The sequence below is a fragment of the Staurois parvus genome, unplaced genomic scaffold (genome assembly GCF_062004578.1).
Source record: "Staurois parvus isolate SC_StPar_1 unplaced genomic scaffold, SC_StPar_1.0 ptg001618l, whole genome shotgun sequence".
Classification (NCBI taxonomy): Eukaryota; Metazoa; Chordata; class Amphibia; order Anura; family Ranidae; genus Staurois; species Staurois parvus.
The window spans coordinates 89,492-116,620 of NW_028319414.1; the positions used below are offsets into that span (position 1 = coordinate 89,492).

General features: G+C 45.6%; 1 protein-coding gene and 1 long non-coding RNA gene across 3 annotated transcripts in view; one reads left to right on the top strand and one right to left on the bottom strand.

Moving 5' to 3' along the window:
* Window positions 1-3: 3 nt before the first annotated feature.
* LOC149435056 (uncharacterized) lies at window positions 4-10,713 on the top strand. Of its 2 annotated transcripts, none has more exons than XR_016308562.1 (3): window positions 4-64; window positions 8,351-8,478; window positions 10,373-10,713. It is a non-coding gene; the product is annotated as an uncharacterized LOC149435056 (long non-coding RNA). The 2 variants fall into 2 exon arrangements; XR_016308563.1 differs by having other exon boundaries at window positions 37-169.
* LOC149435057 (ABC-type organic anion transporter ABCA8-like) overlaps window positions 1,669-27,129 on the bottom strand; it is a 76,999-nt gene continuing 51,538 nt past the window's right edge. Inside the window, exons 23-39 of the mRNA XM_089663060.1 lie at window positions 26,080-26,184; window positions 24,197-24,367; window positions 22,640-22,753; window positions 19,641-19,763; window positions 17,748-17,813; window positions 16,489-16,580; window positions 13,127-13,247; window positions 10,493-10,616; window positions 10,028-10,119; window positions 9,074-9,225; window positions 8,603-8,678; window positions 7,876-7,970; window positions 6,814-6,933; window positions 5,737-5,877; window positions 4,650-4,729; window positions 4,496-4,551; window positions 1,669-4,267 (exon numbers count right to left, since the gene is read on the bottom strand). Of these exons, the coding sequence (XP_089519186.1) occupies window positions 4,175-4,267; window positions 4,496-4,551; window positions 4,650-4,729; window positions 5,737-5,877; window positions 6,814-6,933; window positions 7,876-7,970; window positions 8,603-8,678; window positions 9,074-9,225; window positions 10,028-10,119; window positions 10,493-10,616; window positions 13,127-13,247; window positions 16,489-16,580; window positions 17,748-17,813; window positions 19,641-19,763; window positions 22,640-22,753; window positions 24,197-24,367; window positions 26,080-26,184 (1,821 nt within the window). The 3' untranslated portion in view covers window positions 1,669-4,174. The remainder of the gene's footprint in view (window positions 4,268-4,495; window positions 4,552-4,649; window positions 4,730-5,736; window positions 5,878-6,813; window positions 6,934-7,875; window positions 7,971-8,602; window positions 8,679-9,073; window positions 9,226-10,027; window positions 10,120-10,492; window positions 10,617-13,126; window positions 13,248-16,488; window positions 16,581-17,747; window positions 17,814-19,640; window positions 19,764-22,639; window positions 22,754-24,196; window positions 24,368-26,079; window positions 26,185-27,129) is intronic.

Genomic DNA, 27,129 nt, shown 5'->3' on the forward strand with positions numbered 1-27,129 from the left:
ATTGCACAATCCTGGCTCCAAGGACCGGCTGGCTCTGTGATCAGCATTGTGGAACATACTGGAGGTCAGAGACAACACAAACCCCAACTGTACAATGAGAGGGGTCCTCAACCCTTGGTCAGGATGAGCTCCATCTGGACCTATGACTTAAAGGGCCCCATTTATTAAGGTTAGAGGACAACCGGTGATATTGGAAGTGGGGTCAGGGTGGAGAGCACATCACTGGAATTCCAGTTTTGGGTAGAGGGTGTCATCGAAGATTGAGGGTGCTAAGCAGGGGTGGACTGACCATTCAGGTACTCTGCCCGAGTGCCCCGGGTCAGTAGGGGGCCCCATGAAATGCCCCTGGTACTTTATAGGCTTTTTTGAGTGTGGGCAAGGACACAGGGGCCCCATGATCCCCTATTGCCCAGGGGCCCCATGATTGTCAGTCCACCCCTGGTGCTAAGGCCATTAGGATGAGAACAATTGGGTGTCACTGTTGGATCGATTTGCGCTCCGGCTATGCTCAGGCATTGAAGTTTGGACACATTTATTGGATGTTTAAAGTTCAAGTTTTGTTTTTTGTGTTTTATGGTCTGTAAAAATAATTGCCGAGTGATTGGAGCACTGCACTTGGTGTATGAAGACGTACGTTGTATTGGCGTTCTCTCATTAATGTTGGCTAGCTATAATTTTGGAATGGATCATTTGATCATTTGTCGTCACGGCGGTCACATGATTGGGAAAGGTCCCGATCAAAAGAGCGCTCTCAGCACATATGGTTTTTGTTACATGAACGTAAATGTGTGGCCGCTCGGCGTCTAGGCCCAGGCACCGGGAGGCCGCACATTTGTGTGCGTCCGGCGTAAAGGGGTTAAACTATTTTCTCTTCTGAATGAAGAGATACAATGTAACAATTCTAGACAACGCTAGAGGGAATTAGCAGATATATGTAGCCAGTGGTTATTAGTGATAGGGAAATGTAACCATTGGTTACATGCATTTGTTATTTCCCTTTAGTACTCTCTAGTATTGTTACATTGTATCTCTTGTTACAAGCAGAGGCATATCTACCACGAGACAAGCAAGGCGCTTGCCTTGGGCGACAATTTTCATCCGCTCCCCCATACCCCCTGAGAGGGGGAACAAAATCAAAGATCTGAACTTTTGCACAGACTGAACCATCTATAAGGACTGGCTGGCTCTGATGTCAGCATTGTGCAAGATACAGAAAATTGTAGACAACACAAATCGCAACCGTTCCAATTTACTGAATGGCTAAGGCGGGGAAAGGGGGGTCCTTAACCCTTGACTGCTATTTGGACCCATGAATGATTTTTTTTTTCTAGCCGTGTTATGTATTCAAGGCAGTGTTTTAATAGGAAGGAATGTTTATTATAGTATTTCATTTGGTTTTTAATGTGTTTTCTTTCAATTCATTGTTATTGTATACACTATATTGCCAAAAGTATTGGCCCCGCCCTCCAAATCATTGGATTCTTTTTCAGGTAATTTTATTGTGAACTCGGGGCGCTGTCCTCCAGTTGCTCGCTGTCTGGAGTGCGCCATATTCTGCTCTTTATCCGGTAATAATCAACGCTCACATGCGGGGTATCTATGGTAGACGTGTTTTTACTGTTCTAGTTTATATTGGAAGTAGAAAGAGGAATCACTCAGAAAACAATATTGAAAAAATTTCATTTTTTTTATTTTCCAGTTTCCATGTACAATGATATTCAATAAAAACTATAAAAATAAGCTGGTATAGAAATATATATTATTTATTGTTAAAGGCATTTGGGCTTCTTCTGCGGTGTCCCTGCTATCTGGGTAACAAGGACAGCATGTTCAGAGATGTATTCAGGTAAAAAAAAATTACAGTTTACAAAATGCTATACGAAAAATTATAGAAAAAGTCTCTTCACATTTATAAACACTCACAGATTCTTCTTATTTTGTAACTGTCTGTGTGCCCAAGAAAAAAAAGCTGTATGACATTTATAAATAATAGAATAATAGCTGAGTGTAAGAAATATAAACACTTTGGGGGGTCTATTTGTTAAAAAAAAAAAATTTCATTCAGTGAATTTACTCGTATATTCGTTCTGCATGAATTGGGCAAATTTAGATTATTTTCTCTTCTGAATAAATTTTCTTTTAATATGGACAGCAGTAAATTACTGCATTGTGGCCAGTAGGTGGAGGTGAGGAGCATAGGAAGTGTATAGGAAGTTGTAACAAGAGATACAATGTAACAAATCTAGACAACGCTAGAGGGAATTAGCAGATAAACGTAACCATTTGTTAATGGTCATAGGGAAATGTAACCATTGTTTACACTCTCCAGCCACTTTATTAGGTTCACCTTGCTAGTGCCAAGAAAATCTCCACCACACCATGACACCACCACCACCAGCATGAATCCTTGATACAAGGCAGGATGGATCCACCACACCATTACACCACCACCACCAGCCTGGACCACTGATACAAGGCAGGAGGGATCCACCACACCATTACACCACCAGCCTGGACCACTGATACAAGGCAGGACGGATCCACCACACCATGAGACCACCACCACCAGCATGAACCCTTGATACAAGGCAGGAGGGATCCACCACACCATTACACCACCAACCACCAGCCTGGACCGCTGATACAAGGCAGGACGGATCCACCACACCATGACACCACAACCACCAGCCTGGACCGCTGATACAAGGCAGGATGGATCCAGCACACCACTCCTTGACACCACCAGCCTGAACCGTTGATACAAGGCAGAATGGATCCACCACACCATGACACCACCAGCCTGAACCATTGATACAAGGCAGAATGGATCCACCACACCATGACACCACCACCACCAGCCTGAACCTTTGATACAAGGCAGAATGGATCCACCACACCATGACACCACCAGCCTGAACCATTGATACAAGGCAGAATGGATCCATGCTTTCATGTTGTTTACTCCAAATTCTGACCCTACTATCTGAATGTTGCAGCTGAGCTCCAGATTCATCAGACCAGGCAATGTCCTTCCAATCTTCTATGGTCCGATGTTGGTGAGACTGTGTGAATTTTAGCCTCCGTTTCCTGTTCTTAGCAGACAGGAGTGGCGCCCGGTGTGGTCTTCTGCTGCTATAGCCAATCTGCTTCAAGGTTGGATGTGTTGTGTGTTCAGAACAGGGGCGGACTGAAAACTCATGGGGCCCCCGGGCAATAGGGGATCATGGGGCCCCTGTGTCCTTGCCCACACTCAAAAAAAGCCTATAAAAGGTACCAGGGGCATTTCATGGGGCCCCCTACTGACCCCGGGCCCTTGGGCAGTGCCCGAGTTCTCGAATGGTCAGTCCACCCATGGTTCAGAGATGGTATTCTGCATACCTTGGGTGTAACGAGGGGTTATTGGATTTACTGTTGCCTTTCTATCATCTCTAACCATTCTGCCCATTTTCCTCCACACAACTGCCGCTCACGGGATATTTTGGACCATTCTCTGTAAACCCTAGAGATGGTTGTGTGTGAAAATCCCAGCAGATCAGCAGTTTTTGAAATACTCAGACCAGCCTGTCTGGCACCAACAACCATGCCATTTTCAAAGTCACTTAAATCCCCTTACTTCCCCATTCTTATGCTCAGTTTGAACTTCAGCAAGTTGTCTTCTAGATGCCTAAATGCATTGAGTTGATGAAATGTGATTGACTGATTAGCAATTTGCGTTACCAAGCAATTGAACAGGTGGACCTAATAAAGTGGCCAGTGAGTGTTACATGTATTTGTTATTTCCCTTTAGCGATCTCTAGGATTATTACATTGTATCACTTGTTCCAAGGACCTATCTATTTCCTATGCTCCTCAGATCCATCTAGTGGCCATCATGTGGTATTTTACAGCCCATTATAAAAGAACAGTTGTCCAATTAAGAAAATAGCCTAAAGAACATTCATTTTTGCCCAATTTGCACAGAATGAATGTTCATGTAATTGTTAATAAATAGACCCCTAAAACATGACTCAAAAGGCTACAGTATAGTTCCGTTGGAAGCCTCCAACAATTGTCACGCATTCCTCGCTGGTCAGGTGACTTGATTTCAACTTGCCCTACGATATCCATCTTGGTGCACATTCTAAGGCAGAAGGTCCATTGAAGGTTAATGATAATAATCCCATTCTGGACAATGTTAGATCTCTTCGCTCCTCAGTTGTTTCCATCGGAATGAGGAATCTAGGTGGAAGTCTTCCTTCTCCTGTTCTTTGGCCAACTCCAGGAAAACCTGTTAGTAATCAAACAACAAAGACTAAGAACCTTCCTTATTCATGAACATGGCCAAGAAAATCAACCAAGTTAGTAAAGATAAAGCCTGAGTTCTGTCCTTGTTCCTACTGTCCCCAGAGACCTTTCCTGGAAATCCCAAAGAGCACAAGCAAATCTAAACCACATCAGGAAAGTGGGGATTTTGTACCCATGATTGTCAGTGTTCAATGGATATCAGTGCCATTACCTGCTCGAGGGTGGACTGGGAGAAGCTGTACTCCTCAAAGTGATACGTTTGTTTAGCTGTGTAAAGAAAATACACAAAGATCACCGACCTTCGTACCGTCCTGTTAGGTCCTTCACATTCATCTTCATCTCCATTACCAGCTGTATAATCTTACCATTCTCCAAGTGAAGGAAGGCCTGGGACAGAGACTGGACGTTATCCATTGGGATCTTATAGACCAGCAAAGAGAAGAACCTGCAGGGTAAAGATCGACATTCAATGGAAATGTCCAATCACTGAACCCAACACGTGTCGTCCATCAAAACCATGCAGTATTTATTTTCGGACCCACTTTGAAGTATTTTTGCTATGTTGTATTGAACTGTATCAGGTTATTACAATTCTGTAACATGTTGATGTCTATAGCGGCAGTTTTGGGCCACTACAACTTGTTTACTTTGTGATACTCCTAGACTGTAAGCTCGAAAGGGCAGGGCCCTCTAACCCTTGTGTATTGTGTATTGTTTTGCTACTGTACTGTCTCATGTCTTGTCCCCCATTCTAATGTACAGAGCAGAGCAAACCCTTTGGCGCTATATAAATACTCTATAGTAATAATAATAATAATTTTGGTATCTTCTGTCTTCCTTACTTGTTTAGTGGTAGTTCAGTCCTAGCTACACCTTTCCCATTTCTCCATGTTCCCACAGTCAGTGTTAGTAATTCGCTGAGACAGGGCTAAGGAAATTTATTGCCTTCTTACACTTCAAAAGACTAAAAAAAAATCCTCTGTAGTCAGATTGCATTGGATTCACCTTCTGTGTTTTTTGAAGAGTTAAGCTGCCTGTGGATGATGACAAGTCAGCAGGTGACCATACTGTCCAGATAGACTGGGTCTAAGGAGGTATGTCAGTGCATAGAGTGTCATTTGGAACAGAACAATTTGGTTTGAGGATTGGACAGAGGAGATCTTTTTTTACATACAGATCCGTCTGCAGGTGGACCCCAGGGAACTATTATTAAAGGGATCTGGAAGATAACTAGAGTCTCACAGATCTGTTATCACTTGTGGTGTGTCATTGCTGGGATCTAAGGGTCCCTTACCACTGTGGTTCTGTCATAACCAGGGTCTGTCCTCTAAGGGATATGTTAACACTGAGGATCAGCCATTAAAGGGGACTAAAGAATCAGTCAATAATGGGGATAGAAGGATCAATCGTTAGTGATGGTCCTGGAATCTTTCCCAGAATTAGTCGCTTTACCTGTCCTGCTTGGCAGCTTTTGGGAAGAGGCGGAGGACCTCCTGGTGGATGACATCGACCTGCTGGGTATCCTTCAGTTTGATCTCCAGGAGGTAACCTTTACCGAATTTACTCTTCAGATGCTGGATGGAGCCAATACACCTGCGGTAGGTACATATGGAAAAGAAAAACGTATTCTTTTAGTTCTGGATAGAGAAGGGAAGGATTAGACCCTCCATTGAGTTTTTATTGCGATCTGTGAAGGTTCACCCTCTGCCTTGGTGACCCTTATCATCACTACAGAAAGTAAGAGGAAACCCCAAATTTTGGAATTGTGAGATGAGGGCAAATCTTTCTATGGGGATGAATGTTTTGGTGACAACTGTCTAGAAGTAAATTCCACCTCACTATGGGGAGATATTTTATCACTTCCGATTGTGTCTCCAAAACAGAGTGAAGGGAAATCTCTCCAGCAGAACACAGACAGCAACATAATAACCTGGTAGGAGCTAGAACCCTTCCCTACACTACGAAACTAAACTGAAATAAAACGTTTTGGCTGTCTATAGACTTCCAAAAGAAGAAGAAGTAAGGAGAACTCAACAATTGTTATAAAGCTTCCATTAAAAAATCTGAGTGTTGCCAAGGATTTCCTGAATTTTATACCAAATTAATGATTCTCAATTACAACAAAGAGACTAGAAAATTGTTGTATTCTGGTATTACCGTTTCTGTGTATTACCAGTGCTTCCTTTATTAAATACATGTAAAAACCTTCTTGATGCCAAAATATAAATAAAAAGTTTTATTTGGCCACAATAGGGAGAATGTTCTTTAAGATATCTGTCAATAGCTCATGTCTGCAGAGAGGTCTCCATCTCCAACCTCCATTACACCAGAGCTAAGTAATCCTACATTAGATTATCCTTCCTCATGTCTCTGTTATGACGTTTTTGATTTTTATGGAGTGGAACCCAATGACACAGGTGTACTGGATCAATGTTCTAGAGAAAATATATGTAAGAGATCCCGACTTCTATGCATTACTGGCTTCTTCAATACTTCACCTGACTCAGTCCTGGCGTTGTTCCTTCTCACCTGAGTTTCCCCGACACCATGATTGCCACGCGGTCGCACACAGCCTCGGCCTCCTCCATATAGTGTGTGGTCAGGATGGCGCCCCGTTCCCTGTTCTTGAAGGCTGCTCGGATGGCTCTCCTTAAACACACAAGAAAAGCCTAAGGTGTCATACTTTGTATAATGAGATATAAATGGAGGAAACAAACATGGCTACAAGATCAGGCTGATAGGCACTAGTGCTACAACTACAAACTCAAGTCCCTAAACAATTTGGAGCGCTGTTCTCATTTCTTCAGCTCAGTTTGATGTAAGAAGGTCATGTGGCAGCAAGGAAGACCAATCAATACACTTGACCATGCAAGAACAAATACATCAACTTGGATGAAGCCTTACCTTGCTGTGTCCAGGGAATAATGCTGGAACCATTAAGCTCTTGCATCGTGTTGAAATAAAAAAACAGTCAACCCCTTAAAGGTATTAGCTCCTTGATCCACTTGTGACTAGACTCACCAAATCCTTTTGTTGTTTCCTTTTAAAGAATCCCACCCAGTCCCCAACCCTATCCAAATTACCCCAAAAATAAAAACACCAAGAAGAACCCCCTGGCCAAATTGTGACTATGTTTGTGTGCCTGGCTACGGGAAAGTACCCAAGGGACCTATCTAACTGCTGGCCTCTAGATGGGTACTGCTACATATGTGTTGTAGAATTTAAGTCAATACTACAAATGGGGGAGGCAGACGTGGCTACAAGACCAGGCTCATGTGCAGAAGAACTAAAACTACACATTCATAAGTCCCTAAAAATCCAAATTTTGGAGCACCAATATCGTTTCTTCTTCTCGGGTTGATGTCAGAAGGTCATGTGGCACCATAGAACACCAATCGATACATTTAGGACTATGTGAGAAAAAACACATCAACATGGATGAAGCCTGGTCTTGCTGTGTCCAGTGAAGAGTGCTGAATCCATTAGTCCCTTGCAATGTGTCACGATAAGTATCAAGATCTGTATAAAGAAAAAAAAAACAAAGTTCCCTTGAAGGTATTAGCTCCTTCATCAACTTGTGACAAGACTCACCAAAGTCTTTGTTGTCCTTTTGGATCCAGACCAGTTGAAGGTTCATCCAGGAGAACGATGGTGGGATTACCCAGCATGCTGATGGCAAAACATACCTAAAGAACAACGGGGATCTAAATGGCCAATTATGGCTTCTACTATGATGGCTTACACAATACAAGATTGGCAACATTATTGATACTTAATATTTATAACTGATAATTGTATGAATTTGAGAGCGAATTCCACACCAGGGATTCATTTGCAATTGTTTGGAACCTGACCATTCAAACTGACCATGGCTCCTCCATGTTCCAATGTCTCCAGGAGGGAGAATAGCCAATCTCAGTTACGCTACATGTGCAGAATATTTACAGATATTAGTAAAGTTGATACAATGAACAGACTTGTGGGCATGCTTAAAAATTACTGATGATTTGGAAACCTTACAACATATTTTCAAAGTTTTTAACCTCTATTATTATATGCATTATAGACATCCTGGACTCGGAGAAGGACAGAAGCCTTAGCCCTCGCCAATCTGGCCTTTATGGCTCCAGCTACATTCAATGGTTTTCAGAGGCAGAATTGCTGGAGACAGGAAAGGCCCAGCAGATCTGAGAGGTAAGGATGGAACCTGTGAGGGTATAGCTCTGGTAGGTTCTGCAGATCTTCAGATATCCAGAATTCCTCAACGCCATCTACTCAATTGAGCTCTCTAAGAACACAGTCCTGGAAAACAACGCACCTTTCTAGAGACCCCGGTTGACAACTTCCTGGCTGGTTTATTGAGATGGTCCTTCATCTCCAGAGCTTCACTCACCCTGCAGGCCAAAATATGCAGATATAATCATAGGAACAATCTAGTTAGGATTTATTAACCTGTGAGGTTTATTGTTATGTAGTGAGAGAGCGTCCTAGAGAAAATGGCTGTAACGTAATGCTTGTGTGCAGATGGCTTATCAAAGCTACGTCAGAGGTGAGTCTTATAGCACTGAGGACTTGGGTCTCAATCTGACAAGGCCACTGTCTGCATAGAGTTAGTATGTTTGTGTGAGTTTCTTTTGGGCCATGTTTTCTCCCACAAACGATAATGGTGAAGCCAACATTGCTGTGGGTGGGACTGTCAAGATCAAACAATATGGAGGAGAGCAGAGGAAGCAGAGTCATACATCTCCAGATCTGCATCATGAAGACGGTTTGGTGCCAGTTAGCTTACCGTTTGATAGCGCGGTTTGTGTCCTCTTTATTCATGCCCTTCACAGCAGCATAGATCTCCAGATGTTCCTTCACAGTGAGGTTGGGCCACAGAGGGTTGTGTTGGGGACAGTAGCCCAAGGCTGCAGAGTCTCCTGCATCGCCCAGTACCACCTATAGGGGGCAGTCAGAGAAGAATGCCAAACTTGACATGTGCTCCAGGTCAAACAGTAATGGGTCCAGTAGAAAATGTGTAAGAAAATATTGTTAGGTGAATCTCATGTTTAATAAACCATTTCTATAGAGATATTATCATTTTTTTTGAAAAGCAGTTGTTAAATTACTGGGGTTCTAAGATGTTTTAATGCTTTCTTGTCTGTAAATGTATCTGTGATAGTCAGTAATGTTTTCTTGATTGCATTTTAGTGGTGCAGTGTTTTCTAGGAACTCTTTTGCCTTGGTCCCTTGTAACCATAGTGCGGTAAGATGTTCCTTCAGCACCTCTGTACATGAGCCCTCCACTTCGAGCCTCTATGACCTCCCAGTTGCAGAGTCTTTAGTCCTATGGGGATCTCTTGCATTGCCCAGCACCACCTGTAGGGGTCAGTCAGTGAAGGTGGCTTAAAAGAATGCCAATCTAGACATTTGCTACAGGTTTTCCAGCAAATGGAGCCCATCATAAAACTTGTGGTTGGGTTAACCTCATGTTTTCCACTAACCATCTATGTAGGGCAATTAACCTTTCTATGGAAGTGAGTCATAAATGACTGGGGTTCTCAGATGTTCAATTTGTTTTCTTGTCTGCAGATGCATTTGTGATATTTATTAACATTCTATTGATTGCATTTTATTGGTGTAGTGTTTTCCAGGAAATCTTTTGCCATGGTCCCTCATAACCCTAGAGGGGTGAGTTGTTCCTCCAGCACCCCCATAAATGAGCTCTGACGTCCTCCACTCCTTGACTATAATGTCTCACCTGTCCAGCCGTTGCTTTCATCTCCCCCGCTAGAATCAGCACAGATGTGGTCTTGCCGGCTCCGTTGGGGCCCAGAAGTCCAAGGACTTCACCTTTACAATAAAAAAACAAGACAAAACTGATGCAACGTACAGTGATATTTTTAAATCACTGAAAAAACTCTTCTTCCCTCCTAGCAACCAATAAGACCTGCTGCACTGATAAAAAACATGATCTGGGCATTAAGGGTCAAAGTACCTCCATTATTGCAGACTTTAGACTGAAACATTTTGTGAAAAAAACAACATATCCTTTATAGCTGATAAACAGACCTGCACTATCATGTGGGTTCTTTTCTACTTTCAGGGGGAATACAAGTGGACCACAGAGGTCATTGCTCACATTTGCAGCCACACATGGGTGTTTTAGATGCACATTTTCCTTGGCCGATGTCATTAAAAGAAACAGAAAAGAACAGGAACCGACCTTTCTTGACGCAGAACGAGGTGTTACTGATGGCCATTCTCTTCTTCTTCTTCCTGAAGAGTCTACAGAGGCCTGACTTCTCCTTAAACTCTTTCCGCAAACTGTCCACAAGGATGGTCGGCTTCTGGAAGAGTAAAAACACTTTGATTCTGAAGGACATCTGATTGCTGTGGCATTTGTGATTAATACAATATTTAATAAATGGGCCAATACAAGCCGAATATCGTGTGACTGCAACAAAGTCTCTTAAAATCTGTAATACTTCTAGGTCAGGCTGGACCAGCCATTCTCAACCATGAAATCTGTGGAACACTAGGGTTCCTCCAGAGGTTGCCAGAAGTTCCTTGAGCTGTGGCTTATTGGTGTCAGTGGAAAAGACGAGGAGGCAAATGCGCCAATGCTCAATATAGCCACACCAAATTGTGCAAAGAAGTGTGCATGTGCATAGGCGGGCGGCACGTAATCATGCATTGCTGTGCGCGAAAACGCACCAGCACACGCGGGGTGCACTAATTGCTGACAATCAGTGGCCTTTATAAGGACTGCAGCTCTGCTCAGTGATTGCTGGATTATCGTCAGCCCCTCCTGTTCCTGTGTTCCTGAGTTTACTGCTGACCCGTTACCGACCCGGTTTGATCCTGACCTTGGTCCTGTCTGCTGCTCTGTGTATGATCCCGGCTTGATCCTGACCTTGCTCCTGGCTGCTGCTCTGTGTATGACCCCAGCTTGATCCTGACCTTGCTCCTTCCTGCTGCTCTGTGTATGACCCCGGTTTGATCCTGACCTTGGTCCTGTCTGCTGCTCTGTGTATGACCCCGGCTTGATCCTGACCTTGTTCCTGCCTGCTGCTCTGTGTACGACCCCGACTTGACCCTGACCTTGCTCCTGCCTGCTGCTCTGTGTATGACCCCGGCTTGATCCTGACCTTGTTTCTGTCTGCTGCTCTGTGCATAACCCCGGCTTGATCCTGACCTAGCTCCTGTCTGCTGCTCAGTGTATGACCCCGGCTTGATCATGACCTCGTTCCTGTCTGCTGCTCTTTGTATGACCCCGGCTTGATCCTGACCTTGCTCCTGTCTGCTGCTCTGTGTATGGTCCCGGCTTGATCCTGACCTTGCTCCTGCCTGCTGCTCTATGTATGACCCCGGCTTGATCCTGACCTTGTTCCTGTCTGTTGCTCAATGTATGACCCCGGCTTGATCCTGACCTTGCTCCTGTCTGCTGCTCTGTGTATGACCCCGACTTGATCCTGACCTCGCTCCTGTCTGATGCTCTGTGTATGATCCCGCCTTGATCCTGACCTTGCTCCTGCCTGCTGCTCTGTGTATGACCCCGGCTTGATCCTGACCTCGCTCCTGTCTGCTGCTCTTTGTATGACCCCAGCTTGATCCTGACCTTGCTCCTGTCTGCTGCTCTGTGTATGGTCCCGGCTTGATCCTGACCTTGCTCCTGTCTGCTGCTCTGTGTATGATCCCGGCTTGTTCCTGACCTTGCTCCTGTCTGCTGCTCTGTTTATGATCCCGGTTTGATCCTGACCTTGCTCCTGTCTGCTGCTCTGTGTATGACCCCGACTTGATCCTGACCTCGCTCCTGTCTGATGCTCTGTGTATGATCCCGCCTTGATCCTGACCTTGCTCCTGTCTGCTGCTCTGTGTATGACCCCGGCTTGATCCTGACCTTGCTCCTGTCTGCTGCTCTGTGTATGACCCCGCCTTGATCCTGACCTTGCTCCTGTCTGGTGCTCTGTGTATGACCCCGGCTTGATCCTGACCTTGTTCCTGTCTGCTGCTGCTCTGTGTATGACCCCAGCTTGATCCTGACCTTGCTCATGTCTGCTGCTCTATGTATGACCCCGGCTTGATCCTGACCTTGTTCCTGTCTGCTGCTCTGTGTATGATCCCGGCTTGATCCTGACCTTGCTCCTGTCTGCTGCTCTGTGTATGACCCCAGCTTGATCCTGACCTCGCTCCTGTCTGCTGCTCTATGTATGACCCCGGCTTGATCCTGACCTTGTTCCTGTCTGCTGCTGCTCTGTGTATGACCCCAGCTTGATCCTGACCTTGTTCCTGTCTGCTGTTCCATATTGACCCCGGCTCTGGCTACTGACTACTCTACCCATCCTCCGGGATCCACGTGTTCTCTGGAGAAACTCCTCCTGCAACCGGAGCACCCACAGGTTCCATCCCATCAGGTATCTCCAAGCAGCAACATCACTGGCAACCCGTGCTTCTTTGGGCACTGAACCTCCTGTTTCAACCTCCAGGGGTGCACTGCACTTAGCCGTAAGGGGAGCCCTCTATTGCAGCCTCCGGTCAGGTACGGGACAATTGGCCTCCTATTTAATGGTGCCGGCATAATTCTGGGACCAACACCACTTGGCAAAGCCAACACTGTAAGAGGGGCCTTCTTCCCACTGATCCCCCGAGACCTGAAAATAAATTTGAGGGTTCCTCTGGGGTAGGAAGGCTGCTCTATACAGTGCTCTTTGTAGACTTCTCCTGACTCCGGCTCTGCACTTCCTGTCTGGGCAGCCACTCCCACTGCCAGCCTTATTCAAAGTTTCAGATAGTGTGCAGGACATGATATGCAATGAAGGTGTGTGGAGTACATTTACATGGTGGATTTATATATTACCTCCTCCTCCTGATCTGATGCTTTCAAGGTGTTAACCCTTTCTTTCTCGGCCAGGACCTCCTCGTCTCCATCTTCCAGCTCCTCGGGATTCTCGGTAAAAGGATGTTCTCTCTTGGTAAACCTGAATAGAGAGAGAGGAAAGTGTCTGACCCATAGAGCGGGCTATTCTAGCTAGGGGGAGCTAGACTCTAATTGTTAGTTACGAGGGCTGAGTAGCAGCCTGGATGTGATAACCAGGTGGGTCAAATTTAGGTCAGAGCTGAGAAGCTCTGCAGACCAGCTCTCTGGGATTTTACCCCCTAGCTCTAGAACTTTGGAGAAAGATCTAGAAGCAGTGGGCGGAGCTGAAGAGTGGCTGGTCTGTACTCTTAAAGGATCCCCAACAGGAGGCTTGGCAAGGGGCCAGGACAGCCTTTAAGAGTAACCGAGCCTGCTCAGCAGCAGGAGAGTTGGAGGAGAGTTCAGGTGGAAGATGAGGATGTGAGGCTGGAGAGCAGGAGCCTGGGAGGGGGGCTCACCCACAGGCAGGAGGAACTTGGAAGGAGGACTTCACCGGCCCCCTGAGAAAGGACCACCTGTGCAGCAGGGAAGGAGCTGCCCAGCTTAGAAGGCCTGGTAGCAGCCATCGACCCACCAGCAACACAAGAGAAGGACTTAGTGAGTGAGCTGTTTCCCTCAAACAGCTGGATGAGAAGAGGATTCATCTAGGGTCTGGGGTGGTACAACCAGACTTTGCTGTAAAAAAACTTGTATATAGTTCCAGGTAGTTGTCCTCAGTTTCACAGTTCCATTGGGCATCCCGTACACCCTTTACCCCATTCAAGTTCAAAACCCCTAATAAAACTTCAAAAGAAGCTCAAGGATTGGTTACTGTCTCCTGGATGCAAGTTGTGAAAATCCGTGTTGCCTGGCTGTGCAGGACTAGAGGGGGACCCAAATCTCTCGCAATTCCAAGGGGTTAGTGCTACACATGTAAAAGGTTATGTTTACCAAATGGTGGAGTACAAGGGTCTACAGAAGGCACATGGACCAAGTACTACGACATTGAGGATACACAGCATGTGGAGACCAGACTAATGTCATCATCCAGGACAGGAGTGGGCACTATTACCCCGGAGGGAAAACTCAATATAGTGGCCCTTTAATAGTAGGGTGGGATTTCTGTGGACTAAAGAAAGTTTAGACAGTACCAGGGGCGGACTGACAATTCATGGGGCCCCCGGGCAATAGGGGACCATGGGGCCCCTGTGTCCTTGCCCAAACTGAAAAAAGCCTATGAAAAAGGTACCAGGGGCATCTCATGGGGCCCCCTACTGACCCCGGGACCTCGGGCAGTGCCCGAGTTTCCAAATGGTCAGTCCGCCCCTGGACAGTACCATGCAAAATATGCCATGGTGCCGCAGTGATTGGTGGGCATAGCGAGAAGGGGATGTTCCTGAAGGATGTGATTTGCTGGAACACACCTCTTCATATCTTCTGGCCATTCTAGCCATGAGCATTCGGCATCATGAATGGAAACACTTTTCTCTGCCAGGAGCTACAATCCCACGTTCGAACGGGGAGCAGGCAACTATATAATTCCCAGCAGAGCTGATCCTGAATTTTGGATGAACTTAAATTTAGATCAAGTTTTATGAATTTGGAGGTCCTGAGTCAAATCTGAATTAGTTTTGGAGGTCTGGATTCTCAAAAGGCTTCTGGGAGAAAGAGGCCAATGGCTGCCCCAAAGCCTGTATCTACGTTACGTCTGCTTCTGTTCTTGTCTGACCACTCTTAGCTTGGCTGCCACCAGGTCATCTTCCCAAACCATTCAGCCCCATGTTTCACCAGTTACGGCTCTGTAATGCAGACTTTCTTGGAACCTTGTTTGGATCACCTTTGACTTCTAGGGCACGTTGGGTTTGGATCACCTTTGACATCTAGGGCACGTTGGGTTTGGATCACCTTTGACTTCTAGGGCACGTTGGGTTTGGATCAGCTTTGGCTTCTAGGGCACGTTGTGTTTGGATCACCTTTGACTTCTAGGGCACATTGGGTTTGGAATCTACAAATTTTGGAGATTTGTGAATTTTTAAATGTTTGGCTGAACCACGACTGATAAAACGTTTCAGACGTTGGCTCATCTCCAATGCCCAGCATGTGTCACTCACCGCTGGTCCTGATGTCTGAATGGTGAAGCATGTCTACATAGGGACATTGGCCCAACATATATTACCATTCCTGGCCCAACATATATCACCAGTCCTGGCCCAACATATATTACCATTCCTGGCCCAATATATATTACCAGTCCTGGCCCAATATATATTACCAGTCCTGGCCCAATATATATTACCAGTCCTGGCCCAACATATATTACCAGTCCTGGCCCAACATATATCACCAGTCCTGGCCAAACATATATTACCAGTCCTGGCCCAACATATATTACCAGTCCTGGCCCAACATATATTATTATTATACAGTATTTATAAAACGCCAATGGTTCGCTCAGCGCTGTACATTACAAAGGGGGACAGAACATGTGACAGAACAATAACAATACAATGCAAAACATGAGGGGATCGAGGGCCCTGCCCTTTCGAGCTTATATTACCATTCTTGGCCCAACATATATTACCAGTCCTGGCCCAACATATATTACCAGTCCTGGCCCAACATATATTACCAGTCCTGGCCCAACATATATTACCAGTCCTGGCCCAACATATATTACCATTCTTGGCCCAACATATATTACCATTCTTGGCCCAACATATATTACCATTCTTGGCCCAACATATATTACCAGTCCTGGCCCAACATATATTACCAGTCCTGGCCCAACATATATTACCAGTTCTGGCCCAACATATATTACCATTCTTGGCCCAACATATATTACCATTCTTGGCCCAACATATATTACCATTCTTGGCCCAACATATATTACCAGTCCTGGCCCAACATATATTACCATTCTTGGCCCAACATATATTACCGGTCCTGGTCCAACATATATTACCGGTCCTGGCCCAACATATATTACCGGTCCTGGCCCAACATATATTACCGGTCCTGGCCCAACATATATTACCGGTCCTGGCCCAACATATATTATCGGTCCTGGCCCAACATATATTACCGTTCTTGGCCCAACATATATTACCATTCTTGGCCCAACATATATTACCAGTCCTGGCCCAGGGGGGCAAATACCTGTCTTGTTCAAAGCCAAGAGACGAGTCCACAGCGAGATCAGCACCCACTTGTGGATGGTTTGTTGTGGCTGTAGCTTTATGTATGTTGAACAAGGTGGCCATATGCACAATCATATCTCAGTAAATGGCGATTGTCATCGTGTATATGGTCCATGGACCCACCTGAATACTGGATCTTGTTTTACACTTCTGCTTCCAATCCTCCATTCCAAGAACCACAGGAGACCCCAGAATATGATGGTGTGTGCGTACGGCTGAACGGGAAGCAGAGAAAGTCATAAACCAAGCTTCTGTGGAGGGGCGGAAAATCTCACAATTCATACCAGTGACAATGATGGGGTTTGGCCCTCTATGCACTTTCATTTTTGTACTTGCTCGCCCCCTATGGAGCAGAGCAGTGTTAAAATTTCCACCATGGGTCTGTTCAATAACTTTGTCATTATTTATGACAATAAGGAGATAAATACATTCATTTGGGGACAAAATTGCTCTCTTTTGCCAATATTGTCTTGCAGAAATTATTTAAAATTTTTCTATCTTGACCATGTATGACAAAGTATTTTTTCATAAAATGAAAAAAAGGGGGAAATTAATATTATTGGTTAAAAAAACATATATAAAAAAAGAAAAATAACAGCTAAGGGGAAGGGAAGGACAAAGTAAATTTGGGGTGACTAGGGTTAACTAATATGATTATTATTATTAATAATAAATTAATCCTTTAATAACAAGGGATTAATTTATTATTATTTTTATTATTAATAACAATAGTAAGAATAAGAATATAAATATAATTATTATAATATATTATAAAAATAATAAATACAATAAAAATCTAAATCTAAAGTAACAAATTTAAATAAAAAATAAATGGAATACATTTTATTTACGTTTTTATTATTACTAATAATAATAATAAAAAAAAATGAATCCCTTAATAACAATGGATTATATTATTATTATTATTATTATTATTATGATAAATATATTATAACGTTAATAAATACAATAATAATCTAAATATAAAGTAAAAATGTAAAATAAATAATAAATGGAGTACATTTATCGTTTTAGCATATTTTTTTACGTATATTTGTAAATGCATTCCAAAAATGTAGATTAAATGTATTTTTAAAGACATACAGCATATTTGAAAATGTAATTTAAAAAATATTTTTCATATATTTTGTAATATTTAAAGAACGCATTTCAACATGCAGTATATACAGTATATAATATATATATATATTGAAATATATTGAATACAGCCAAAATTTTAGTATTTCAAATATATTTTTCTTCCATGTGGGAAGGGTTCCCAAATTCCCAAGATGAGAGCGGACCGAAGCACTACAGACCGAAGTCCTGAGAGCCTCGGGTCCCTGTATGCAGCACATTTGGAATGGCGTTCCTTTACTTACGATGGCCAGGTGGGCGTACATAATTGGCTGTAAATGATCGTCCAAAAGATGGGAATAGATCATTAGCTGGAAAACATCAGAAGAAACAGAGTAAACCTGAGAAGAGAACATCCTATCATTGTGTTATACAAACATTTCCCCTCACTTGACTGAAGTCCACCAATCACAATCCCTGATTAAAGGGTATCTCTAGAGGAAAGTTCATAACCGTAACCTCTGTCGGGTTGTCTATGCTGTCCTCGTTGAGATTCACCCCCTCTACTTGTCCTGGTGACCATTGTCACCGAGACAGGAAGTGATGGGAAATCCAACATTTTGTTGTCACCACAACAGAAAGACAGGGAAAGGTCAAATGGGGGCATCTGTTTTGGTTATAACTGTCTACTTGAGAAATTCCCCTTATTTTGGAGGAACTTTCTGTCAATTTTGTTGCGGCTCCAAGTGAAAGAAAATCTCCCTAGTGGAAAAAAAAGGATTAATAGGAGTTCTAATCACCCTCCACTCCACCCAAAGCCATCTGGTAGCTATAATGTAGTATATCTGTGCCTCCGGATGACATAAGTTGTAATGGTACATGTTGGACGTCATTAGTGGTGACGTCATCATGCTTGCTCACTGGCCTGGAGATGGTGCTAACCATGACTGACTATCATAAGAAAATAAGTATGCTTCTTGGTGCCATCTGGTGGCTTTAATGTGGTATATCTGTGCCCCTGCATGACATCAGTTGTGACAGCACACTTTTGGATGGAGCCTTAGTGGTGACGTCATCACGCTTGCTCACCAGCTTGGAGATGGTTCTGACCATGACTGACTATCATAAGAAAACAAGTATGCTCCTTAGTGCCATCTAGTGGCTTTAATGTGGTATATCTGTGCCCCTGAATGACATCAATTGTGATGGCATGTGTTGGACAGAGCCTTAGTAATGACGTCATCACGTTTCCTCACCACCTTGGAGATGGTTCTGGCCATGACTGACTATTGTATGAAAATAAGTATGCTCCTCAATGCCATCTGGTGGCTATAATGTTGTAAACCTGTGCCCCCGGATGACATCAGTTGTGATGGCACCTGTTAGAAGGAGCTTTAGTGGTGACGTCATCACGCTTGCTCACCGGCCTGTAGATGGTGCTCACCATGACTGACTATCGTAAGAAAATAAGTATACTCCTCAGTGCCATCTGGTGGCTTTAATGTGGTATATCTGTGCCCTCCGGATGACATCAGTTGTGATGGCACGTGTTGGACAGAGCCTTAGTGGTGACGTCATCACGCTTGCTCACCGGCCTGTAGATGGTGCTGACGATGACTGACTATCATAAGAAAATAAGTATACTCCTCAGTGCCATCTGGTGGCTATAATGTGGTATATCTGTGCCCTCCGGATGACATCGGTTGTAATGGCATGTGTTGGACAGAGCCTTAGTGGTGACGTCATCACGCTTGCTCACCGGCCTGTAGATGGCGCTGACGATGACTGACTATCATAAGAAAATAAGTATGCTCCTTAGTGCCATCTGGTGGCTTTAATGTGGTAAATCTGTGCTCCCCGGATGACATCAGTTGTCACGGTACATGTTGGATGGAGCTTTAGTGGTGACGTCATCACGCTTGCTCACCAGCTTGGAGATGGTGCTGACCATGACTGACTATTGTAAGAAAAAAAGTATGCTCCTCAGTGCAATCTAGTGGAAATAATGCAATTATGTTCCTATTCATACATTTCATTTGCAAAGAATATAACATGGCCAAGAGTTTCCTCGGAACGTCAGCCCCCAATTTCCATGTGAAGAACACATTGTGATGTGTTTTTTCTCTTTTTTGCCGGCCTATATGACAAGGTTTACCGTAATAACGGGCCAGATAAAAGCCATTCCAACCAATGCTCACCATTTGGAACAAGAACGCCATCAGGTTGCTGGGCGGCACCAAGATCAAGTAGAGGAAATACAATTCCAAGCCGTAGTACGTGAAGTACGGCAATTCGTGGAACACGATCAGGATGAGGGAGGACTGCAAGAGATGAGAAACCCGAGTGATTCGCTGCCAGAATGTCGGTCGTGATCAAGTCAAAAAGCAAATGTCAGGGTCCTGTCCACGGCAGAAGTTCTGGAAGATCTGGCATTCCTGCCAGTACACTGCATGGCCGCAGAAGCACACACCAGCCTCAGTCTGGTGTCAGACGGCCTTTATAAGGAGGCTCATCACTTTCTCTAGTTGCTGGATGATCTCTAGCTCCCTGTGCCTTGTTCCTGGTTCCTGTGACTTGACCCGTGATCTCCTGTTACCGACTTGGCTTGCTCCTGGACCTGCCTACTCTGCCTTACCCCTGATCTGACCTCGGCTTGGCTTACGGATACTATTTCTCCCGCTCCTCTGTGTAGGACCTCGGCTATCCCATCTGACTACGTCTGCTCTAATTCCCACCTGGTACCTGACCTTGGGCCTAGCTTACGGATACTATTTCTCCCGCTCCTCTGTGTATGACTTTGGCTATCCCATCTGACTTCGTCTGCTCTGATTCCCACCTGGTACCTGACCTCGGGTCTGGCTTACGGATACTATTTCTCCCGCTCCTCTGTGTATGACTTTGGCTATCCCATCTGACTATGTCTGCTCTGATTCCCACCTGATACCTGACCTTGGCTTGGCTTACGGATACTCTCTCTCTCCCGCTCCTCTGTGTAGGACCTCTGCTATCCCATCTGACTACGTCTGCTCTGATTCCCACCTGGTACCTGACCTCGGGTCTGGCTTACGGATACTCTCTCTCTCTTGCTCTTCTGTGTATGACTTTGGCTATCCCATCTGACTTCGTCTGCTCTGATTCCCACCTGGTACCTGACCTTGGCTTGGCTTGGCTTACGGATACTATTTCTCCCGCTCCTCTGTGTATGACTTTGGCTATCCCATCTGACCACGTCTGCTCTGATTCCCACCTGATACCTGACCTTGGCTTGGCTTATGGATACTCTCTCTCTCCCGCTCCTCTGTGTAGGACCTCGGCTATCCCATCTGACTTCGTCTGCTCTGATTCCCACCTGGTACCTGACCTCGGGCCTGGCTTACGGATACTCTCTCTCTCTTGCTCTTCTGTGTATGACTTTGGCTATCCCATCTGACTACGTCTGCTCTGATTCCCACCTGGTACCTGACCTTGGCTTGGCTTACGGATACTCTCTCTCGATCCTCTGTGTATGACCTCGGTTATCCCATCTGACTACGTCTGCTCTGATTCCCACCTGGTACCTGACCTCGGCTTGGCTTACGGATACTCTCTCTCTCCCACCCCTCTGTGTAGGACCTCGGCTATCCCATCTGACTACGTCCGCTCTGATTCCCACCTGATACCTGACCTTGGCCTGAACCGACTACCCAGTAAACATCTAAATCTTGGAAGGGCTTGCATACCACGCACAGGCGCCTCCTGTCTGCAGACCTATCTCCGTGCACCAGCTGTGCTTCTGAGTGGACCTCCAACCAGAACTCCTACAGGTGACCTGTGCCACTTTGGGCCTGACTCCCGCTGTCCCACTCTCAGGGTAGTCCGGAACTTAGCCGCAAGGGAAGTCCTCTCTCCATTGGCCTCCATCACCAGGCACGTGATAGCAACATGCGATCGACCAGGGGCAGACTGACAACTCATGGGGCCACCGGTCAATAGGGGATCATGGGGCACCTATGTCCTTGCCCAAACTCAAAAAAGCCTATGAGAAAGGTACCAGGGGCATCTCATGGGGCCCCCTACTGACCCCGGGCCCTCGGGCAGTGCCCGAGTTTCCAAATGGTCAGTCCACCCCTGCGATCGACCCACCAATGACACCCCAGGTTTGAAGTCAAAATGTTTGTTTGGATTTTTTGGGGGGGGCTAGAGACAAGAGTACAAAAGATACCGACAGCATCGCATTGCACTTTAGAGGACCGTGTGGAAGGGAACATTGGAATCCGTTGGACTTTCCTGAGCGAAGCAGATATTGGAAAACCTCCATGGAATGTCTCCAGATTATAAAACATATCCTGTATCAGGGGCGGACTGACAACTCATGGGGCCCCCGGGCAATAGGGGATCATGAGGCCCCTGTGTCCTCGCCTACACTCAAACCACACCCAAAAAAGCCTATGAAAGGTACCAGGGGTATCTCATGGGGCCCCTTACTGACCTCAGGCCCTCGGCCAGTGCCCGAGTTTCCAAATGGTCAGTCCGCCCCTGTCCTGTATAGTACAAAAGTTTGGGATCCCTGCGCTTGATGCCAAAAATTTAACCTCTCCGCGCTGGCCGCATGCAAATGTGCGGCCTCCCGGTGTCTGGGCCTTGACACCGAGTGGCTGCACATTTGCGTGCAATTAAGAAAAACATATGCCCTACGAGCTCCCAGCACACATGTCCAGTTCTCACAGAAAGGTCCCAATCTCCTCTTTCAATCGGGACCTTTCCCGATCATATGATCGCCGTGACAGCGAATCACATGACCCTAAAACCCTGCCCCGCCTCCCGGTTTCTGAAACCCTTAAAGGGCCGGGAGGCGCCGGCACCAAGTTGTTAAAGAAGGAAAGAAAAAAGGAGGAGGAGTCGTGCTCGCCCTTTCCATTTCGCAGTCTGAAATCACGAGCTTTATAATACATTAAGCCCTCGTCAATTGAGACGAAACGCATCGGGGAGAGCTGCCGAGCTGCGCTTTCATCTTTGCACTGAAGTGTGAGTCTTTCTGGGACCCAGTTGGGGCTCCAATGGGCAGGAGAGAGTTTCCACGCTATAGCAATTTTTACATTTATTTCCAATCTCCACCCAGAGCTCCACCACCCAAATCACAGGAAATGCTCTGTGATTTGTAGCCCTCCTTAGACCCGAACCCTGAAGTGACCCGCTGAACATGATGTCACCTTCTTACCAAGATGAAGAAGAAGGACCATCGGTCATGATGAATCTTCCTCTTCCCGAACACCAATGTGATCAGGTAAACATAGAGGACCATGGCCATGCCGTAACCCAAAACGTCCAAGATCTGCAAATCAAAAACAGAACTTTAATGTCACAAATATATTCCTCATCCACACACATCGGACAAACGTCATGAAGCAATTGTGATCTGGGGCCCCCCTAAATCTGACCTCTTCCACAGTTGTATACGCTGATATTTGCATAGCCCCTCCCAAAAGCCGGCCCACTGCTTGCATCAGTGTTGAAGGCTCCAGAGAGGAAGGCAGGGCGCTGTAGACACGTGCGGGTTTGTTTCCTTCCCAAATCGAAATTCAGACAAATTTTTCAGTATTCGGAGATTTGGATGTATCCGAATTTCCAAATTACAATAGTAACGAACTTAAACGAATATGAAATAACGAAAGAAAATTTCATCTGAAATTGGAATGGAATGGAATCAAATTCAAATTGAATTAGAAAACAAAATCGAATTTGAAGACAAGAATAGAATAAAATCGAAAATAAAGGAATATAAAATAAAAGAATAGAATAAAATCGAAAATAAAGGAATATAAAATAAAAGAATAGAATAAAAAAAAATAGAACAGAAAATAAAGGAATGTAAAATAAAAGAATAGAATAGAAAATAAAGGAATAGAATAAAAAATAATAGAACAGAAAAATAATAGAATAGAATAAAATAGAAAAAAGTCTTCCAAAATTAAAATTTTGAATAGAATAAATTTGAATTTAAATAGAATAGATTAGAATAAAATAGAAAAGAATAGAAAATAAAAGAATATAACTGTCTACTGAAATCCAAATTTCAGATAGAATACATTTGAATGGCAATTAGAATTTGAATCAAATTGAAAAACGAATAAATGAAACAAAACAAATTCCGAAAACTATATTAACTAATTTAACTAAATTAAATTATTTAAATAACAAATCAAATTGAAGGTAAACAAATGTTTTCCTTCTGCACATGTCTATGGAGCTGTGCTGTTTTCAGGAAGCTATGTACAGCATCCTGCAGGCCCCTCCCTCCCAGCGATAGTCTGCTTGCACTGCGTAGACAATCACAGAGACCCAGTGATGACATCATTGCTTTGGACCAGCTTCCTGATGGTGACAACGATGGACCAGGCCTGAACTATAACTGTGTTGGCAATGTTTCCCTGCAGAGGACCGACTTGCCCCCTGCTGTGGCAGACCTATAGCTGTGCAATCAGAAAAGCTCATACTTCTTGGAGAGCTCAGGCTCTGGGTCAGCAGGTGGGATTTATGGACCTCTGCAGAGAGTCCACTCCTTTCACACATAGAGCATGGGCCCTTCTCTGAAGCTGCTGGCAGGGGACAGACTTCTCTACTCAGACTGTGGCTGCTTTCTAAGGAAAACCACCTGTAAGGCTCCCCTTTTGTTGTGACGCACCCGGAATGAAAAGTCTGGTTGGGTTTTACATCACTCAGATTTCAGAGGTTCAGCTAAACGCACGGCTGTGAAAAGCTGACCAATGATACTCACAAGCAGCACCGCATTAAGGAACGACAGATGGAAGGAATGGCTGAACGCAAACAGGATGGCGATCATCAGGAAAAGGAGGAGCCAAGAGAGGGCGACGTCCACCAGGGCTTGTCCAAACCAGTACGCGGATGGGAAAAGGCCGGAAATACGCAGCTGGGAGCGAGCTTTGATCTGGAAAGGAATAAAAAAATCGGTGGGTGTGATCAGGGAGGACAGAAAATAAAATCACCTAGCTTTTCTCTATAGACCTCATAAACAGCTGAGCGCCATTCACCAATACAAACATAGCTCATAGCACCTTCAGGTGTACAGCGGCTGCAGGAGGATGACGCCAAGTCACATTCAGACGGTAAAGTGTATCTCCAGTCGCAGAGGTTGGATGGAGGTTGCTGGAGGTTGGCTATTAGTCCCATTAATTAGTAAGTCTTATACTGACACAACATGAAGTGGATCTGAACATGCCTAAGCAGTCCCCTGAACAATCCACCCTGAAAGATCCCTTTAGAACACAAGGAGTGCATTTCCTGTGCCTAGGCACTCCTGTTCTGTAACCTCATAACTGTGTATCTACAGTGTGAGATCATCTAAGGTAGGAGGTGGAGTGAGATTTGCTGATATCACTACTGTTCTGCTAACTGTTTTCCTTCCTGGAGAGGAAGCTGTACCTGAAGACCTGCAGTGCAAGGATCTCCCTGCTTCCAAGCCTGGTAACCTGTGGAGTATTGGAGTGATATCTGGTGATGTGACTATTGTGCTGCTCACTGTTCTCCTTACTGGAGAGGACGCTGTACCTGAGGACCTGCAGTGCAAGGATCTCCCTGTTTCCAAGCCTGGTAACCTGTGGAGTATTGGAGTGATATCTGGTGATGTTACTATTGTATTGCTAACTGTTCTCCTTGCTGGAGAGGATGCTATACCTGAAGACCTGCAGTGCAAGGATCTCCCAGCTTCCAAGCCTGGTAACCTGTGGAGTATTGGAGTGATATCTGGTGATGTCACTACTGTGCTGCTCACTGTTCTCCTTGCTGGAGAGGACGCTGTACCCAAGGACCTGCAGTGCAAGGATCTCCCTGTTTCCAAGCCTGGTAACCTGTGGAGTATTGGAGTGATATCTGGTGATGTTACTATTGTGTTGCTAACTGTTCTCCTTGCTGGAGAGGATGCTATACCAGAAGACCTGCAGTGCAAGGATCTCCCTGCTTCAAAGCCTGGTAACCTGTGGAGTATTGGAGTGATATCTGGTGATGTCCCTACTGTGCTGCTCACTGTTCTCCTTGCTGGATAGGATGCTGTGCCTGACCTGCAGTGCAAGGATCTCCCTGTTTCCAAGCCTGGTAACCTGTGGAGTATTGGAGTGATATCTAGTGATGTCACTACTGTGCTGCTCACTGTTCTCCTTGATGGAGAGGACGCTGTACCTGAGGACCTGCAGTGCAAGGATCTCCCTGCTTCCAAGCCTGGTAACCTGTGGAGTATTGGAGTGATATCTGGTGATGTCCCTACTGTGCTGCTCACTGTTCTCCTTGCTGGATAGGATGCTGTACCTGAGGACCTGCAGTGCAAGGATCGCCCTGCTTCCAAGCCTGGTAGTCTCACAAGATTTGGAGTGAGATTTGGTGATATAACTACTGTGCTTCTTTCTGTTCTTTTTTGCTGGAAAGTTGGCTGTCCCTGAGGACCTGCAGTGCAAGGATCTCCCTGATTCTGCTCTACCCTTTCTGTGGATCTGTGCAATCATCAGATCACTAGTCATCTGGGGACAGCTCTGATATGAGGAAACAAAGTGCTGCCTCTACCAACATGGCCACCTCCACACATAGACACAGTAGCAATCACGGCTACAGAAGACACAGTAGCAATCACGTCCCGTAGCCTATACTAACCTTCGTATCCTGCGTGTTGGTCATTGCAAAGTGGGGGGCGAGTCCGGACGCATATAGCATACACATCAATCCAATGTTGAACATTATGTGAAGGTCGTGTCTCCACTGGTGAGGGAAAGAAAAATGTTACCATGACAAATGTATTCTTTATTGGAAAGCAAACGAAGGACAACCATAGTTCATACTCGTCCCTGGCTCTCCTTCCAGCAATCTTCAATGTGTGGTCCTGCACAAAAACACCCTGGCTCCTCCTCCTACTGCTGACAGGGGCCCCACTCATTCCTAGGGGTGAGCCCCTACTCATACCTGGGGGTGAGCCCCTACTCATTCCTGGGGGTGAGCCCCTACTCATTCCTGGGGGTGAGCCCCTACTCATTCCTGAGGGTGAGCCCTACTCATTCCTGGGGGTGAGACCCACTCATTCCTGGGAGTGATCCCTACTCATTCCTGGGGGTGAGCCCCGACTTATTCCTGGGGGTGAGCCCTACTTATTCCTGGAGGTGAGCCCTACTCATTCCTGGGAGTGAGCCCCTACTGTCCTGGGGGTGAGCCCTACTCATTCCTGGGAGTGAGCCCCTACTGTCCTGGGGGTGAGCCCTACTCATTCCTGGGGGTGAGCCCCTACTCATTTCTGGGGGTGAGCCCTACTTATTCCTGGAGGTGAACCCTACTCATTCCTGGGAGTGAGCCCCTACTGTCCTGGGGGTGAGCCCTACTCATTCCTGGGGGTGAGCCCCTACTCATTCTTGGGGGTGAGCCCCTACTCATTCTTGGCGGTGAGCCCCTACTCATTCCTGAAGGTAAGCCCCTACTCATTCCTGAAGGTAAGCCCCTACTCATTCCTGAGGGTGAGCCCCTACTCATTCCTGGGGGTGATCCCTACTCATTCCAGGGAGTGATCCCTACTCTTTCCTGGGGGTGACCCCTACTCATTCCTGGGAGTGATCCCTACTCATTCCTGGGGGTGAGCCCTACTCATTCCTGGGGGTGAGCCCCACTCATTCCTGGGGGTGAGCACCACTCATTCCTGGGGGTGATCACAATCCCTAT